At 43.2% G+C, this 18,985-nt stretch overlaps 2 long non-coding RNA genes, 1 pseudogene and 4 gene segments (V, D, J or C); 6 read left to right on the plus strand and 1 right to left on the minus strand.

Annotated features, from left to right (window-relative positions):
* Positions 1-3: 3 nt before the first annotated feature.
* On the minus strand, positions 4-7,335 carry LOC121202414 (uncharacterized). 3 transcript variants are annotated; one of them, XR_008695433.1, is made up of 7 exons: positions 6,680-7,335; positions 3,534-5,327; positions 3,331-3,450; positions 3,087-3,163; positions 1,356-2,952; positions 314-1,268; positions 4-212 (listed from the first exon to the last, which is right to left on the minus strand). It is a non-coding gene; the product is annotated as an uncharacterized LOC121202414 (long non-coding RNA). The 3 variants fall into 3 exon arrangements; XR_008695434.1 differs by lacking the exon at positions 6,680-7,335 and having other exon boundaries at positions 1,356-2,948; positions 3,534-6,666; XR_005897999.2 differs by lacking the exon at positions 6,680-7,335 and having other exon boundaries at positions 3,534-6,666.
* On the plus strand, positions 6,656-7,895 carry LOC129604509 (uncharacterized). The gene is made up of 3 exons (XR_008695437.1): positions 6,656-6,772; positions 7,301-7,685; positions 7,758-7,895. It is a non-coding gene; the product is annotated as an uncharacterized LOC129604509 (long non-coding RNA).
* A 547-nt stretch (positions 7,896-8,442) lies between these two features.
* LOC114860890 (immunoglobulin heavy variable 3-7-like) lies at positions 8,443-8,917 on the plus strand. The segment is given in 2 exon segments: positions 8,443-8,515; positions 8,589-8,917. Coding segments are annotated over 2 exon segments (360 nt in total).
* Positions 8,918-10,492: 1,575 nt separating this feature from the next.
* On the plus strand, positions 10,493-10,981 carry LOC114850606 (Ig heavy chain V region 914-like; annotated as a pseudogene).
* Positions 10,982-12,672: 1,691 nt separating this feature from the next.
* On the plus strand, positions 12,673-13,440 carry LOC114860857 (immunoglobulin heavy variable 4-38-2-like). The segment is given in 2 exon segments: positions 12,673-12,805; positions 12,884-13,440. Coding segments are annotated over 2 exon segments (345 nt in total).
* A 527-nt stretch (positions 13,441-13,967) lies between these two features.
* On the plus strand, positions 13,968-14,455 carry LOC114850593 (immunoglobulin heavy variable 1-24-like). The segment is given in 2 exon segments: positions 13,968-14,020; positions 14,088-14,455. Coding segments are annotated over 2 exon segments (411 nt in total).
* Positions 14,456-15,570: 1,115 nt separating this feature from the next.
* Positions 15,571-16,222, plus strand: LOC121202412 (Ig heavy chain V region 186-1-like). The segment is given in 2 exon segments: positions 15,571-15,714; positions 15,796-16,222. Coding segments are annotated over 2 exon segments (345 nt in total).
* Positions 16,223-18,985: the final 2,763 nt, after the last annotated feature.

The raw sequence follows: 18,985 nt of genomic DNA on the forward strand, positions 1-18,985 counted from the left end.
GATAATAAGGACTTGTGTTTAAGTATTTACTGAAATTCCTTTAGTCCAGTTTGAAATTACAACGTTTGTGAAATCAAGTCATAGAAAATGTTAAAAGTAATGAAAAAAAAATTCAAAAACAACTTGTCACTTGCCAATTCTGAAACAGGTCAAACTGGTCACGTCAGGCGCAGTACCGAGAGACAGCTTTATGTCCAGATCCCTGAGCCAACCTGGGTAGGAACAAGAAATCTAATGTTAATGGTTAATTTAAAAAAAATGAATTAATTAAAACCCCAGAGCCTCATCAAACAAACACCTGCTTCATACTCACCGTTCTGTGGCCAGAATCGTAACCTCTACAGATGTTTTGTACTTTGATCCTGCATGGGTGGTTTGGTTGTGGCTGCTTTGCTTCTTCAGTCTTCCCTTGTCTACTGGTTGGTCCTATCTTTTCTGCAACCACCATGTTGTCTGCATGGTCCTTTGAGGGCTAACCACATTCTCCAGCCGGTACAAGGCCAAAACATGTTAGTGGTTCTGTTAAGTCTTGCATTTTAGGGTGAACTAAACGTCATTTCATCTTCATAGACCAGTTAGAAATATTAAAAAGGTCTTTGTACATCCATCATTGCCAGTTTGAGGTAAATTTAACATTTGAGAAAAAGGAAAAAAAGTTCAAATTTTATCTTATCTGACTGTTAAAACATAACCTAGGCTTTGATAGCCATGCTGTTGTGCTCATCACTAGGATGAAACTTAAACTGGGTGCTCACTGAAATGCTTTGAGTCATCTCTGCCCGGTTTGGTCCTTTGAATACGCCGACCGTCCGGTGCAACAATTAACTACTGTAAAATAAACAGGGGTGGAATAGGTTCCCCTGCTGGGAGGCCTCCCATTATGCTTTGAGAATAAGATTCTAAAACGCGCCAACACAAACTAAGTTATCGCAAAGTTTCGCAGCACCCAAACATGGCAGAGATGAGTCAGCAGTTAATACTGAAAGCCTGGAGGCCATTGAAATTGACTTGACTAACATCCAACTTAGAATGTTGATAACAGCGAGCACAGCACAACTCCTCCGCAACAATAACTTCAAGCATTTGACGTTTCTATAAAACTGGCAGCAGTTGGACCAAAAAACAAAATTCTACCTTTAAAGTGTTATGTAACCTTGTTTCACAAAAGATCAAACTTGGGAGGGAGGAGTCAGCGAATCCAGTGTCCATTTGAATTCCACATCTGCTTCATGGAAACGCCTTGAAACGCCACATGCTTCTGAGCCAACCTGGGTAAAAGCAGCACATCTAAAGTTGATCATCTTCAAGAGAAAAAACAACACGTTATTCCACCCAGACACTGAAGTCATACTCACCGATGAGTCCTGTAGACATGCTGTACCATCTTCTGCCATCATCGGTGGCGCTGTAACAGCTCTACATCTTCAGTCTTCCAGTCTCCTCTTCTTCAGTCTCCCCTCGTCTGGCTGTAAATTTGTCCACCCACAACCACTGGGACCTCAGCCCACAACACACTAGGACCTTAAGCCATTTGCCACAAGCTATAAAAACAGAATGGACTCTGCCTTCCTTGGCTCACTCCAACAACAGGCTGATCAGAGTGGAAAAGGTTAAAAAAAAAAAGTGGACAGAAAGAAGCAGCTACTGTGCTCTTCCTTCGCTAAGAGAAAGCAAATGAAACAGTGACAGAGAGCAAGGGAGCTCGCGATTTTGGCATGGCAGCCAAAGAAATAAACCCACAAATGGTGCCCCTGAACTGCACCAGTAGTCGGCTGGTCTAGCTAACAAGTGTCATTGCACATTCCTAACCAGATGAACGAAACCACCAGTTGAGAAGGTTTTGGCACAGGGGCCAGAGAGAAGCAGCATCAGAAGAGCACAGCAGGTTAAAGGGAAGCAAGGAAAACAGTGACAGAGAGCAAGGAAGCTCGCGATTTTGGCATGGCAGCCAAGGAAACACACGGACTTACCCTTTGTAAATTGACGACGAGCAAAATGGATGGTCCTCTGGATGAAGGTGAAAATCAAATTGGTTAGTAGCGATGGCACGGCGGCCATCCAAAACCCACTTACTGTGTGTAGACCTTCCTGGTCTACAGCGACAAAATCGCAGAGCTGGAAGCCATGTTGAATGAATAAATGCGGGTACGTACGCGCAAGTTGGAAAAACAAAAAAAAGGACTTGGGGAAGCAGGCAGGAAACCTGTTGGACTTGCTATTTAGACCTTATGGTCTAACCGGCATCAAAATTAACGTGAATAAAATGCGAAACAAAAACGGAATAAAAAGATACAGGTGAGGCAAAACGAGGGGGGAGGGGGCAAGATAGACAATAAAAACTACACTTACCATTTGTAGATATGCCTGAGGGGAAAAAGGTCATTAGACAATAACTGACATCCTGACCTAGACCTGCCCATCGGAAACCAAGCTGTGCAAATCAGACCTGCTCTCCTTCAACAGCTAAAAAGGTTACCCATGCCAAACATCTAACCAGACGGCCGACCACCACCACCTACGTCTAAGCCAGCAGACTGCCCACAAAAGCAACTACATCTAACCAAGCAGATGGCCGACCACCACCAGCTACCAAGCTAAAAGCTCTCTACTTAAACCTACAAAAGAAATTAGTTTCACCCAAAAATAAAAGACCAGTAGACGGCTGGTCTTACCAGTAGCCGGCTGGTAGCTGTGACTAGGACCAGTAGACGGCCGGTCTTACCAGTAGCCGGCTGGTAGTTATGACTAGGACCAGTAGACGGCCGGTCTAAAACAAAATGTCATTAACCATGTCAATTGGATGAAACTAACAGTTTGACACAGACAGAAAAAGTATGGGCAACAGAATCAACATAGATCCACTCTGATCAGCCAGACCTGACAAAGAAGCCAGTACACAGGCACGGCGGCCAAGAGAAATAAAAGATAGTGACTTACAGTTCGTAGATCTACCTGGGGAGAGAAGAAAAACAGACGTGAAACTTCATGCTGTCATTTGTTTTGCACCATTTTCACAGCCTGCAAATTAGCCTAGTAAACTACTGTTCTACCAGTACGTTGATCAGTACACTGATCTGTGAGCTCACCAAAAAAATTCTAGAGGACTGGACCCCACCATTGTCCCAGGTGCAGAAGGTGTCCAATACCCATGCGACAATTGATCCTGTAGGAAGATTTCAAAACATTACTGTGACTTAATGTACTGACTTACAGCTACTGGTTGCAAGTTGTTTCACCCTTAGCCAAGACCACAATTGGACTCCCCTTTGATAATCAATCAAAGGACTTTAATACTCAAAGCATTACTTCAGAGAAAATATTGCACTTTACCCTAGTTGGCTTTCTCAACCAGGCCTTGTAGCCACCAACACAGACTATCCGCACAGCATCCTTTTCTTTGCCACATTCATCGGAGGAGATGCCTTGATGTCTTTGGACCTCTGAGCCAACCTGCGTAGAGACAAGACATCCACAATTAATGTTCTTCAGAAGAACAAAGTGCTAGCACACCCAGACACTGAAGTCATACTCACCGATGAGTCCTGTAGACATGCTGTACCATCTTCTGCCATCATCGGTGGCGCTGTAACAGCTCTACATCTTCAGTCTTCCAGTCTCCTCTTCTTCAGTCTCCTCCCCCCCCAACCACTGGGACCTCAGCCCACAACACACTAGGACCGTAAGCCATTTGCCACAAGCTATAAAAACAGAATGGACTCTGCCTTCCTTGGCTCACTCCAACAACAGGCTGATCAGAGTGGAAAAGGTTAAAAAAAAAAAAGTGGACAGAAAGAAGCAGCTACTGTGCTCTTCCTTCGCTAAGAGAAAGCAAATGAAACAGTGACAGAGAGCAAGGGAGCTCGCGATTTTGGCATGGCAGCCAAAGAAATAAACCCACAAATGGTGCCCCTGAACTGCACCAGTAGTCGGCTGGTCTAGCTAACACGTGTCATTGCACATTCCTAACCAGATGTACGAAACCACCAGTTGAGAAGGTTTTGGCACAGGGGCCAGAGAGAAGCAGCATCAGAAGAGCACAGCAGGTTAAAGGGAAGCAAGGAAAACAGTGACAGAGAGCAAGGAAGCTCGCGATTTTGGCATGGCAGCCAAGGAAACACACGGACTTACCCTTTGTAAATTGACGACGAGCAAAATGGATGGTCCTCTGGATGAAGGTGAAAATCAAATTGGTTAGTAGCGATGGCACGGCGGCCATCCAAAACCCACTTACTGTGTGTAGACCTTCCTGGTCTACAGCGACAAAATCGCAGAGCTGGAAGCCATGTTGAATGAATAAATGCGGGTACGTACGCGCAAGTTGGAAAAATAAAAAAAGGAAACCTGTTGGACTTGCTATTTAGACCTTATGGTCTAACCGGCATCAAAATGAACATGAATAAAATGCGAAACAAAAACGGAATAAAAAAGATACAGGTGAGGCAAAACGAGGGGGGCAAGATAGACAATAAAAACTACACTTACCATTTGTAGATATGCCTGAGGGGAAAAAGGTCATTAGACAATAACTGACATCCTGACCTAGACCTGCCCATCGGAAACCAAGCTGTGCAAATCAGACCTGCTCTCCTTCAACAGCTAAAAAGGTTACCCATGCCAAACATCTAACCAGACGGCCGACCACCACCACCTACGTCTAAGCCAGCAGACTGCCCACAAAAGCAACTACATCTAACCAAGCAGATGGCCGACCACCACCAGCTACCAAGCTAAAAGCTCTCTACTTAAACCTACAAAAGAAATTAGTTTCACCCAAAAATAAAAGACCAGTAGACGGCTGGTCTTACCAGTAGCCGGCTGGTAGTTATGACTAGGACCAGTAGACGGCCGGTCTTACCAGTAGACGGCTGGTCATTGTGACTAAGACCGGTAGACGGCCGGTCTTACCAGTAGCCGGCTGGTAGTTATGACTAGGACCAGTAGACGGCCGGTCTAAAACAAAATGTCATTAACCATGTCAATTGGATGAAACTAACAGTTTGACACAGACAGAAAAAGTATGGGCAACAGAATCAACATAGATCCACTCTGATCAGCCAGACCTGACAAAGAAGCCAGGACACAGGCACGGCGGCCAAGAGAAATAAAAGATAGTGACTTACAGTTCGTAGATCTACCTGAAAAGATAGACAGAGACAGACATTAGAAGTTTCCTTTTGCTCCATTTTCATAGCATGCTAATTATAATAACTACTGTTCTGCCAGTACATTGAGCTATGAACTCACCTGAAAATCAAAAAAAAAAAAATGACTCAACCCTGCCATGACAAAGGTGCAGAAGGTGTCCTGTACCCATGTGACTGATAATCCTGGAGGAAGATGTCAGATCATTACTGCGCTGCACATACAGATTCTGGGACAGATGTACATCTACTGGTTGCAAGCTGAACATAGCAATTTAGATAGCTGTGAGCTGTTCGCGAGTAGGAAGAGCGGGCACCTACTGGCCCGTACGAATGCGCTGATAAGTTCTGATCAGCCCATTCGTTATGGCTGATAACATCCGAAGCGGGTGATTTTAACTCATCCCATGGGGGAGCAGCCACGTGTCAGAGAGGTGAGGTTAATGGCTGGTGAGACCCCTGGAGTAAGACCTACAATTGCAATAGCTCAAAAAGTGTCTTTGTCACCATTTAATTGTGAGAACATGGTACCATGGTTACATTTTATCATTACTCTCATTTAAAAAAAAAAAAAAGAAAAATTAGTTTGGCTCAATTTAATCTATACCCTCCACGTGTTCTTCACAACTCATTCTTAAGTACTGTATACAGGAGGTGTAAATGTTCAATTACCTTCACTCAGGGAAGTTTTGAAAAATTTTAAAAATTGTTTTTGTTTTGTAAATTAATAATTTTTATGTGTTTGCTCCTCATTAGGATAAGAGCATAATTCACTCAAGGTCAAAATTTACTTGAACTGTTTTACGCACTAAAGCTGCTGGAATAAGCAGAGAACTTTCTAGCCTCCCCTCAAGTTTTCTCTTCAGCGCAATCAGAATTAATTAAGGCACAACAATCTGCCTAATGTGGTGATCAACACATTAGGCAGATTGTACAAGTCATGGTGTAGAATAAAATCTGTAGACTGCAAACATTATATTGATGTCAAGCAAAAACAGAAACGGAACATGCCAATCAGGAAATGCACAAATTCAGCGACTGTTACCCAGTAAAATATTATATAAAGATAATTAAACTGATGAAAAATTATACATTTTATTTATTTTTTTCAATACAACGTATGTTTTATAAAATGTATAAAAGATCAGTGGACAGATCTGAATTTCATGTTACAGTCGTTATTTACTGTATCCGTCAGGAGAAGTGAGGCCCGGACCAGGTGCCAGAGGCGCAGACGACTCTTCTCAAAACGTTTGTAAATGAGTTGATACATTAACGAGGTTTGATTTCTGAGGAACATTGACTGATGTTAAAACTCCAGGCCACACATTTATCTTGACGGCGTGACGTCCAGCTGCGTTTGAAACATTTTACCGGCAGCCAAGACACAAACACGTCCTTAATTCAGTGTAATGAGTGCGTGACAATTAGTTTTACCACAGTTAGCGCGTGCGGCCTCCAACAGAGGTCGACGCACACCTGACATCAATCACTTTTTAAAAAAAAGCAACCGCGGGAACTTCAGAAACACCACTCACCCGCCATTGGGATCACGGTTCTTCAGCCCGACACAGAACAGCTCGACCTGACGTCTGTTGTGGTCATTTGTCCCGCTTTTATAGCGAGCTCAGGTGAGCGGCTCGTGCTTTCAGCAGCGTGTGACGTCAGGTTCTAATCGAGTGTTAGGTTAATTGAACGCAGCTGCTCTCACTTGCCTGTGGAGGCTGGAGAAGCTGAAGACGACTGACCTTCAGTGTTTTTGGGACATTTTACGTTCATATAATTTTCTATCAGTGTATTTATCACAAACTTGATGTAGGAGAATATTTTTATTATTACTTCTTCCTGCTAAAATGCAGCCACAATAGCTTAATTTCCCGCTTCCAACCACCAGGTGGTAGTAAAAGTTTAAAAATCCAAACACACCAAAGGCTGGCGGAGAACTGAAAGGCTTTGGGCCTGACACCTATAGGTGGCAGTAGGGGTCAGTAATAAATAATAAATAAATAATAATAATAAATTGAAAAAAAGACTGAAAGTGTGAAAAAAACATCAACCTACTGAATCTGGATCAGTTGTTTTGTAAAACATAAATCTGCTATGTCTTACAAAGTTCCACGAAGCCTCTCATCCATTTAATCCATGTGCTACTTTTTCAGCGTATCTGTATCTGAGGGTGAATACAGTTCTTCTCTGCTCTGGAAGATTCGATGAGCCGCTGTGTTTACTCAGTGTCACCTTACTGACGTCACCTGTCAGGTCTCTTATTCTCTCAGCAGCTTCTGCACAGCTTGCATCAGACAACCTGCAGGGAAATTACTGATTTTCACTGTTTAATGTTTAAGATGTGAGTTCAATAATCACAGTTGATGATCATTCAGTGTGATCTTGTTCCGTCCTTCCTGTGAGGAGGAGTTAATGCAAAAGCCAGATGTTCCCCAGCTCTACTTAACTGTCTGCAGAGATGACGACAGGGACAGTGGATGCAGATTAACACGATGGCCTATAGGACAGGGCTGATGCTGTTAACCCTCTGCTGGGCAGGTGAAAAACTCAGTGATCTGTGCTTGAATCTGTGTTTAGGAAGATGTTTTATATTATGGTTTACTTTGACAGGTGTTGACACCCAGACTTTGACACAGTCTGAAGCAGTGGTTAAAAGGCCTGGAGATTCCCACACACTGACCTGTACAGTGTCTGGCTTTAATGTCTATAGCTACTACATGAGCTGGGTCAAACAGGCTCCTGGAAAAGGCCTGGAGTGGATCGCCACCCATGATAGTGGTGAAAGAAGCACCACTAAATACTACTCTGAGTCATTCCGAGGCCGGTTCACCATCTCCAGAGACAACGGCCGACAGCAGCTGTTTCTGCAGATGAGCAGCCTGAGAACAGACGACTCTGCAGTTTATTACTGTGCCAGAGACACAGTGACTGAAGCCGGTTAAACAGCTGCACAAAAAGCGTTAAGCGTGTTAGCACCACTACAGTAGCTCACAGAATGTCTGCATGAGGACATGCCATCAAACGCTCAGTGTTGTCTGATAACAGAGGGTAAAACCATGACACTGAATTAAAAGAACCTAGAAGAAACTTTGACTGTACGTGTCGTTTGTGCGCTTTCTATCCTGTACACACACACACACCATAACTTTAGTCTTTGCAAAGAAGCAAACGCCTGCTGTGAAGCGATGAAGGTGTTTGTGTTCTCCTGCACTTTCAACATTTATTCATGACATTCTCTCATCGTGAGGAGGAGTCAATGCAAAACTCAGAAGTCCTCCGTCCATAATAAGTTGTCTGCAGAGTCGACAGAGACCAGAGACACATGATGGACCGTCTGACAGCACTACTGCTTGTGCTCGGCCTGACAGGTACAGACCGGGTCTGTTTCTTTGGTCTCACTCTGGTCTGCTGCGGTTCATCCTTGTGCATTATGTCCTACAGGCGTCAGCGGTCAGTCACTGGGTGAATCGGACCCAGCGGTTAAAAGACCCGGAGAATCCCACAGACTGACCTGCACGACCTCTGGGTTCACGCTCAGCAGCTTCTGGATGGGCTGGGTCAGACAGGCGCCTGGGAAGGGGCTGGAGTGGGTTTCCACTGTGAGAAACGATGGTGGCAACAGCTACTACGCTCAGTCGATCCAAGGCCGGTTCACCGTCTCCAGAGACGACGGCAGACAGCAGGTGTTTCTGCAGATGAACAGTCTGAAGACGGAAGATTCTGCCGTTTATTACTGTGCTCGTCACCCACAGTGACTGGAGTTGGTGGAGCAGATGTACAAAATCCTGCAGGTGTCATTCATACTTAGCTCATGCAAACCAAGTAAACCAAACTAAACATCTCATGTGATTGCTATGTACACATGAGTTTGTATATTACTATTATAAAACATTTACAGGTCATAATAAAGTATGTAAACAAATCTCACCAGGACTCTGTTCACATCTTCCACTGTTATCGGTTACAGTATGATGTATGACATCATAAATCTATTATAGTAGATTTTACTGACTTTACAGATTATTGCAAAATATCTAATCTCATAAACATGTGTAAAAATATATTATTTCCCCATAATTTCCTTTGAGTCTTGATTTTTTTTTATCAAGTGGGGGGGTGGAGGGTCAGAACAGTAGTGTGGCACCTGTGTGTCTCTAAATTTATCATAGAGCAAAAGCCCTCAGAGCCTGAACAGTCATAGCAGGAAGCCACCAGAGGAGGAGCCCTCAGACCAGAAATGACTCAAACTAGTTCACTGTCGTCATGATTGTGTTGCTTTGTTTACTCTGCAAACTAGTTAATGTTAGTATATGTTTAATTTGCATTATGCAAATTTAAAATTGTGTGTGTTGCCTCATAAGGAAGTGAAGAGTCTGAGTGAGTGAGAGGACAGAAGATCTGCCATCAGTCCAGCTTCAACATCAACATGTTCTCTGTAGCTGTGATGCTGCTGTTGGCAGCTGGATCCTGTGAGGAGCTTTCAGTGGATTCACACTAATAAACACATTAGAAACACTGAACAATCAGATGAATGATGGAGCTAATGTTGGTCTGTGTCTCCACAGGTGTGGACAGTATTGATCTCATCCAGCCAGACTCACTGGTTGTGCAGCCTGGACAGTCTCTGAGCATCACCTGTCAGGTCTCTGGTTATTCTCTGACTGATGGCAGCTATGCAACAGGTTGGGTCAGACAGCGTGAAGGAAAAGCAATGGACTGGATTTTCCATCAATGGGGGAGCAGCACAGGCAGCTTTTATCAAAATAATGCTTTAAAGAACAAGTTCAGCTACAGCAGAGACACATCTGCTGAAACAGTGACGATACGAGGACAGAACCTGCAGCCTGAGGACTCAGCTGTTTATTACTGCATACGTCGCTCCACAGTGACACAAACCACTGACAGACCTCGACAAAAACTGGAACCGCACAAGTCACTCTACACATTACAGTATCATCTCACTATGAAAGATACAAGGAACATTGAATTTTATCACACTGCTTGTAATAAATACAGTACAATTCATAAACATGTATTTCTACTGAATTTCTCAATTTTAGGATTATTGTTTTTATTGTAAAAAAGTTTATTTTATTACCGACTACTGTCCTCCTATTGAGACTCTTTATCAGTCTTTTAAACAGAGCAGAGACGTCTTCACTGACTTACTGATCCATCCACAGCACGAAACCAGCAACTGACTGGCAGGTTTATAATGAATCGTTCTGATGATAAGTCCAGGATGACACATATCGAGGTCTGTGATCAAATTCATACCTGTTTCCTTTCTGCTCCGAGAGGAGGAGACAATGTAAACACAGGGATGAAGAGAACAGTTCACCGCGATGGACCACAGGACAGGCCTGCTGCTCTTAACTGTCTGTTTGGCAGGTGAATACATTCATTCACTCTAAGATGAACTGATCTGATGCTAGTTATTACTGTGGATGAGGTTTTATTTTTTTTGCAGGTGTTGATGTTCAGTCTCTGACTGAATCTGAACCAGTAACTAAAACACCTGGAGGATCCCACAAACTGACCTGCACTTATTTAGGCTTTAGTGGTGCTATTTATGCTGCTTGGATCAGACAGGCTGCTGGAAAAGGACTGGATCGCTTACATCAGCAGTGGCAGCACCATTTTCTACTCTGAGTCAGTTAAAGGCCAGTTCACCGTCTCCAGAGACAACAGCCAAAACCAGGTGTTTCTGCAGATGAACAGCCTGAAAACAGATGACTCTGCAGTTTATTACTGTGCCAGACACACAGTGACACAAGAGACACAGACGCTGTACAAAAACACAACCCCTGCATGACCCACAAAGAAACAATGAATTCACTGGTGTCTGATGATTGTTGGCCACAACCACCTCATTGTCTGCTGTAAAGACTTATCACTACTTGAATACGTGTGTCAGGCTCTGGCTCGGTTTTCAGTTTTATTTTGAAGGTACATTGTTGTTCAGCCAGTTTCCACTTCCTGTCTTTATTTTGGTAATCTCCCGGTTTCGATTTTTCGGTTCCAGCTTTACTTCCGGTTTTCATTCACGCACCTGTAACCTATTCATGATTACTCACCAGGACATTTAAGCACCACCTGTCACCTTTGTTATCGACATCTGTGATCTCCTGTGTATGACCCGGGCCGTCTGTTATCTCGAGAACTGAATTAAAACCTTTAAACGCTACTATCTGTCTGAGGTCTCTGTGCTGTGCATGTGGGTCCTTTCTCTGCCTTTCCGTGACAACGTGAAGGTTTTTAAAGTTTTTCTTTATATGTTTCTTTCCGATCATTTACTCTAATCACATTCTCTCCAGTTTTGCAGCTGCTGTGATGCCTCACAGTGACACAGACCTGCAGAAATACTCAGAAACCAACACGACTCAGTGAATGCTTTTAAATATGTGCAGTGATGTCACAGCACTGACCTGTTCAGTTTCAGTCAAAGTCCTATTTTTAAAGTTTAATTAGTCAATTTAGATTTATTACACACAATAATTCTTACATAACTGTCAGGAGTCTACAGACAAACATATGATCAAATAGTGACATTAAAACTGTAAAATGTACTGTAAAGTAAAAAAATAAAAAAATAAAGATGATCACACTGTGGGTTTTATGAGACTACACCAATATTAAAAGTCCAGTCAGACTTTATCCTCTTTGTGAGGAGGAGTCAATGCAAAACACTTGGTCGTCTACTTATTAGTGAGTAGAGACGATGACAGAGCAGTGGACACACACCATGATGGAGTTCAGGACAGGGCTGCTGCTGTTGACTCTCTGCTGTGCAGGTGAAGACCAGCAGAGTGTAGGATGTTTTAAAGTGATGAGGACTCACTGTAGCTGATGATTTCCTTTTGGTTTAACAGGTGCTGATGCTCAGACTCTGACTGAATCTGAACCAGCAGTGAAAAGACCTGGAGAATCACACAAACTGACCTGTACGACCTCTGGCTTCACACTCATCAACTACTGGGTGCACTGGGTCAGACAGGCTCCTGGAAAAGGCCTGGAGTGGATTGTTGCTGATGATGGTGACAGCAACTATTACTCTCAGTCAGTTCAAGGACGATTCATTTCCTCCAGAAACAACGGCAAACAGCAGCTGTATCTGCAGATGAACAGTCTGAAGACAGAGGATTCAGCTGTTTATTACTGCGTACGTCGCTCCACAGTGACACAAACCACTGACACACCTGCACAAATACTGCAGCAACGCCAGTTTTAACCTGCAGGTCATTATCACAGAGCAACAGGCACCAACATGTTTTGGGTTCATGCTTGTCATTTATGTCAGAATATAATTATATGGTTTATAATAATACGCATGCAAAGTTAATGTCAAAGCAATAACATGAACATAAAAAAACATATCGCTGTGTAAACTTCGAATATTCCAATTATATAATAAACTTTTCATTCTATGATTATTTTTCGACATAACTTATTAACTTGGAGCATCATCAATATTCAGTTCAGTTCTCTCCTCCTTCCAGGAGGAGCTGATGCAAAACCTGACGTCCCCACTTCTATTTATGTGACAGCAGAGATCATGACAGAGATCAGTGGACACATGGTTTGACCCGTCAGTTCACCTGCTTCTCCATCAACCATGTTTCCTGCAGCTCTGCTGCTGCTGTTGGCAGCTGGATCCAGTGAGTCTCTCTGGACTGAAGTCAATGGATGTCTATGATTTGATAAGTGGTCACATACTTTCTGTTCTCTGTTAACAGGTGTGAAGTGTGAACAGCTGACACAGCCAGACTCTGTGACTGTGCAGCCAGGTCAGCGTCTGACCGTCACCTGTCAGGTCTCTTATTCACTTGGCTACTGGACAGCTTGGATCAGACAACCTGCAGGGAAAGGACTGGAGTGGATTGGGATGAGAAGCACTGGAGCCTCTTACTACAAAGATTCACTGAAGAGCAAATTCAGCATTGAATTGGACACTTCCAGCAACACAGTGACTCTAAACGGACAGAACCTGCAGCCTGAAGACTCTGCTGTTTATTACTGTGCCAGAGACACACAGTGACTCAAAGCATCAGTGGAGCTGAACAAAAACCCTCCTGTGTCTGAACAACACAGAGCCACCAGAGGAGGAGCCCTCAGACAACAGATGCCCTGAACTTCACCAGAATGTAAAATTAAACTATTCACTTCAATAATACAATAAAGCAAACACCCAGCAGGCACACAACTGACCTTCAATGTTAAGATACGGTTGAAATAATGTCAGTTACTGTTGTGACGTTGATGCTACATTGAAACAACGTTTGATCAACTTTGATTCACCTTTCAAAATCAAGTAGAAATGAAACGTTTTAGCTTTGTGGTTTAGCGGAATGTGGATTCTCACTGAACAGCGACTGGTCAGAGGAGGTGGAAACGCTGTGTTCCTCTACAGACACTAGAGGTCAGTCAGTGCACGTGTTGCTCTCCTCTTCATCAGTGCAGCTGGTTGCACTTCTCCATTTCAGTCTAAAGAAAGGTTTCAGGTGAGTGAATAAAGGGTTGGGTAATGTACTGCGATTTGCAATTTGTTTATGAATATTAGATGAACGATTATGGATTACTGAAACGTTAAAAACAGCATTTGCAAATTTCAACACTGAGAAACACTAAACACAATTGCCTTTCTTGTTTCCCACTGTTCTTCTCTGTAATGTTTATCCAACTTTCTTCATCTTTAAACCTCATCTGGATACAAAATGCAAATCCACAGCACTGCATCGTCTCCGCCCATTCTCCCCACACACAGTGTACGATATAAACATCGCTGATGCTTTGGGGCCTTTGCAGTTGCAGCCTCAGCCACGTTATCACCATGATGGTTGTACAGAGTCTCCTCTTCTTGGCTCTTATTTCAGGTGAGTGGAGCCAGAATCCAGCAGGTCTCTGCAGGCTCTCGTGGTCTAAAGCGTGTGTCTCCATCAGCTGTTCAGGGCCAGTCCCTCACCTCCTCACAGCCGGTGGTCAGCAGACCTGGAGAGTCCGTCACGCTGTCCTGTAAAGTACAAGGACTTCCTCTTGAATGGCTGCACTGGATCCGTCAGGAGCCGGGAAAAGGCCTGGAATGGATCGGACGCATCGATAGTGGAACTGGCACAATATTCGCCCAGAGGCTCCAAGGCCAGTTCTCCATCAGCAAAGACACGTCTACAAACCAGGTTTATTTACAGGCAAAGAGCCTGAAACAGGAAGATTCAGCAGTTTATTATTGTGCACGAGAGCCACAGAGACACAAGAGACCACAAAGCTGTACAAAAACCAGTCCACACTCAGCTGAGGAGGAGGATCAGTGAAGCGTGTGGTTCCAGGACCTGAAGGTCAGAAAAACAAGTTCACAGCTAATTCACATGAAATTAAATAAAGTGTGTGAGAAAAAAAGAGACAGAAAAGACAAACAGCTTCAGCATCAATCATCATGTTGAAACAGTATTTCACTTTCTACTAACTCAGCTTTTCTTCTTCTCTTTTTAATTTGCAAATATAAAAATGATCTTCAATCTATCTATTAACAGATTTTTCAGCTGAATCATAATCCTGAGCTACTTTTCAGAATCTTCTTTTCAACAAACATGATCATTACTCTTCTACTCTGGTCTCAGCTGTATAGACTCCTCTCTCTCCTTCCTGTGAGGAGGGACCAATGCAAACGCCCCCGTCCTCCACCTCTACTTATCTGTCTGCAGAGAGGATGGGAGTGGACACACTTCACCATGATGAACCAAAGGACAGGGCTGCTGCTGTTAACGCTCTGCTGGGCAGGTGAACGATGAGGACGACGTCTTTAAAACTTTACTGCCTCAAGGCGCTCATTGTATCTATTGTGTTTTCAGGCGTTGATGCTCAGACTCTCACGCAATCTCAGCCCGTGTTTAGAAACCCTGGAGAATCCCACACGCTGACCTGTACAGTGTCTGGCTTTTCTGTCAGCAGCTGGTGGATGCATTGGGTTTGACAGGCTCCTGGTAAAGGCCTGGAGTGGATCGCCGCCCACGCTAGCGGTGGCAGCAAATACTACTGTCAGTCAGTGCAAGGCCGGTTCACCGTCTCCAGAGACGAGAGCAAACAGCAGCTGTATCTGCAGATCAACAGTCTGAAGACGGAAGATTCTGCTGTTTATTATTGTGCTCGAGACCCACAGTGACTGAAGTTTGTGGAGAATCTACACAAAAACTTACAGTTGTCATAAAAGTCCCTGACTTTGGATAAACACCCATGAACCCTAGTGTCCAATTACATCATAAACAACTCTTAACAAATAAATACATATTGTTGTTAATAATATCTTCAAGTCATTAAAAATTGCTTTATTGTTTTCATGCATGTAATCTAAAGTTTAAGACAAGTAAATCTTGTCCCAGTCGTTATTACTGTAACTAAAACCACTAGCAACAATCAATACCACTGAATTTAAAATCCACATCCATGTGACTGTTTATGCAAATCCAGTATTTTACTCCTGAGGTTTAAAAACCTGAGCAGACAGTCGGACGTTCAGCATAAACATTAAGCATGTTTCCTCTCACTGTGCTGCTGCTGTTGGCAGCTGGAACCTGTAAGTCTGATTCTTCATCACCGCTTTTCATTTGCAGCAGATATGAATCATTTGACAGTCATTGTGTGTTTACTTTACCAGGTGTGAAGTGTGAACAGCTGACACAGCCAGACTCTGTGACTGTGCAGCCAGGTCAGCGTCTGACCCTCACCTGTCAGGTCTCTTATTCTGTGACCAGCTACTGGACAGCTTGGATCAGACAACCTGCAGGGAAAGGACTGGAGTGGATCGGGATGAGATGCACTGGAGGCTCTCGCTACAAAGATTCACTGAAGAACAAATTCACCATTGATGTTGATGCTTCCAGCAACACAGTGACTCTAAACGGACAGAACCTGCAGCCTGACTCTGCTGTTTATTACTGTGCCAGAGACACACAGTGACTTAAAGCATCAGTGGAGCTGAACAAAAACCCTCCTGTGTCTGAACAACACAGAGCCACCAGAGGAGGAGCCCTCAGACAACAGATGCCCTGAACTTCACCAAAATGTCAACTGAAACTATTCACTTCAATCATAAAATGAAAAGAGCTAAACAGTGTCTGGGTTAGTAATATTTACCAGACAATTTGTTAAATATGCTGAAGAAAAGTCTATTCTCTTTCGTAGATACAGTCAGGTCATAATACAATGAAACACAAATACTTTGTGTAGTTCTGTCAGTTCTGTCTTCCTCCGTCTAAACGGTCCATTTTTCTTTGTTGCATTGAACATGTTGATGTGTTGAGCACGTTGGCGTTTGAGAGATAAATGCTACAGGTTTGTATTAATTTATTTGAGCTTTTCCTATTGTCTAAATGCTGATTTGCTTCAGGTTGAGACGTGCTCACAGTGAATTTGACTTTAAAATCAGAAGCGATGTAGGAGGAGCTTCCTGTCAACAAACACAGATCCAGTTCATATCACACAGTATTTAAAGGGATTCATGGTTAGAGGACAAACTAACACACTCTCAGCACGGCCTGCAGCAGGTTCCCAGTCTGTCTGCTCCTTCTCTTTGTTTCAGCTGCTGCTGAAGCTTGGCCCATAACAGAGTCTGAGCCAGCAGTTAAAAACCCAGGGGAGTCCCACAAACTCACCTGCACCACATCTGGATTCAGCTTTGGAAGCTCAGTGTGGACCTGGGTCAGAAAGGCTCCTGGTGAAGGCCTGGAGTGGATGGCTTTGGTGCACACATCCAGTACACCTATCTATTACTCCCAGTCAGTCCAGGGTCGATTCACCATCTCCAGAGACGACTCCAGCAGTAAAATCTATCTGCAGATGAACAGTCTGAAGACTGAGGACACAGCAGTTTATTACTGTGCGAGAGACACAGTGAGACACAGTAACAGGAGAGTCGTACAGAAACAACAGGACTTCCTCTTTTCCAAACAATACTCTGTTTTAACGGTTTACTAAATCACACATGTATTAATTTGCAAACAACACAAGACAGTGCTTAAAAATATTTTTAAATTATTTAAATTATTTTTTCACCTTGTATTCATTATTAATACCACAATATGCAAATCTATGCAAATATGTGTTGAATATAAGGACGTGAAGTCAGAGTCTGAGTGAGTGAGAGGACAGAAGATCTGCCATCAGTCCAGCTTCAACATCAACATGTTCTCTGTAGCTGTGATGCTGCTGTTGGCAGCTGGATCCTGTGAGGAGCTTTCAGTGGATTCACACTAATAAACACATTAGAAACACTGAACAATCAGATAAATGATGGAGCTAATGTTGGTTATTCTCTGACTGATAGCAGCTATGCAACAGGTTGGGTCAGACAGCGTGAAGGAAAAGCCCTGGAGTGGATTTCAACTGTGTGGTATGACGGTAGTTTATCTTACAATAATGCTCTGAAGAACAAGTTCAGCTGCAGCAGAGACACGTCTGCGAGCACAGTGACGATACGAGGACAGAACCTGCAGCCTGAGGACTCAGCTGTTTATTACTGTTCACGTGTGGCCTCACAGTGATACAGACCTGCACAAAAACACAGAAACCAACACAACTCAGTAAATCTTTAAATTATGTGCAGAGATGTCACAGCACCTGTTCAGTTAAATTCAAATAAAAGTCAGTCATTGTTTTGTTTGATTATTTTATTTATGATAAATGATGAATAAAGATGATCATGCTGTGGGTTTTATGAGACTACACCAATTTTAAAAGTCCAGTCACACTTTAACCTCTTTGTGAGGAGGAGTCAATGCAAAACACTTGGTCGTCTACTTATTAGTGAGTAGAGACGATGACAGAGCAGTGGACACACACCATGATGGAGTTCAGGACAGGGCTGCTGCTGTTGACTCTCTGCTGTGCAGGTGAAGACCAGCAGAGTGTAGGATGTTTTAAAGCAATGAAGACTCACTGTAGCTGATGATTTCCTTTTGGTTTAACAGGTGCTGATTCTCAGACTCTGACTGAATCTGAACCAGCAGTGAAAAGACCTGGAGAATCCCACAGACTGACCTGTACGACCTCTGGCTTCACACTCAGCAACTACTGGATGGCCTGGATCAGACAGGCTCCTGGAAAAGGCCTGGAGTGGATTGTTGCTGATGACGGTGGAGGCAACTATTACTCTCAGTCAGTCCAAGGCCGTTTTACTTCCTCCAGAAACAACGGCAAACAGCAGCTGTATCTGCAGATGAACAGTCTGAAGACAGAGGATTCAGCTGTTTATTATTGTGCACGATTCACACAGTGACTGAAGTGGGTGAAGTATCTGTACAAAAACCTATGGTACTCATATGAACTAGTACTTTACTGTTATTAACTACACATGTTGCATGTGATTTAATATTTTAAGAACTTTGTCAGTAAATATGACATATTTAGACTTAATATAATGTTTAAATGAATGTGACATTTATCAACAGACAAAGACACAAATAAAAACAATGAATATTAAAAATATACTTTCAGGTGTAATGTACCTGTATAGAGTTCATTTCACTGCTACCAGGTCGAAATTAACTAAACCATATGATTGAACTTCATAATGATTGAACTTTATTGATCCACATTGGGGAAATTATTCTCTGCATTTAACCCATGCCCTGAGGGGGCAGTCGACTGCCACAGTGCAAAGTGTCTTACTCAAGGACACACTTGGTGCTCTGGTGGGATTTGAACCTGAGACCTTCAGCTCCCCAAACCCATGCTCTACTCTAATATACTGTATTGAAATGGGATTTTTGTATAATTGTCACAAAAAGCATAATCAATGATAAGAAGAGTCAATTAAGTCAATGAACTGCCATTTTCAGACCAATAAG

The sequence above is a fragment of the Betta splendens genome, chromosome 8 (assembly GCF_900634795.4).
Source record: "Betta splendens chromosome 8, fBetSpl5.4, whole genome shotgun sequence".
Taxonomy (NCBI): domain Eukaryota; kingdom Metazoa; phylum Chordata; class Actinopteri; order Anabantiformes; family Osphronemidae; genus Betta; species Betta splendens.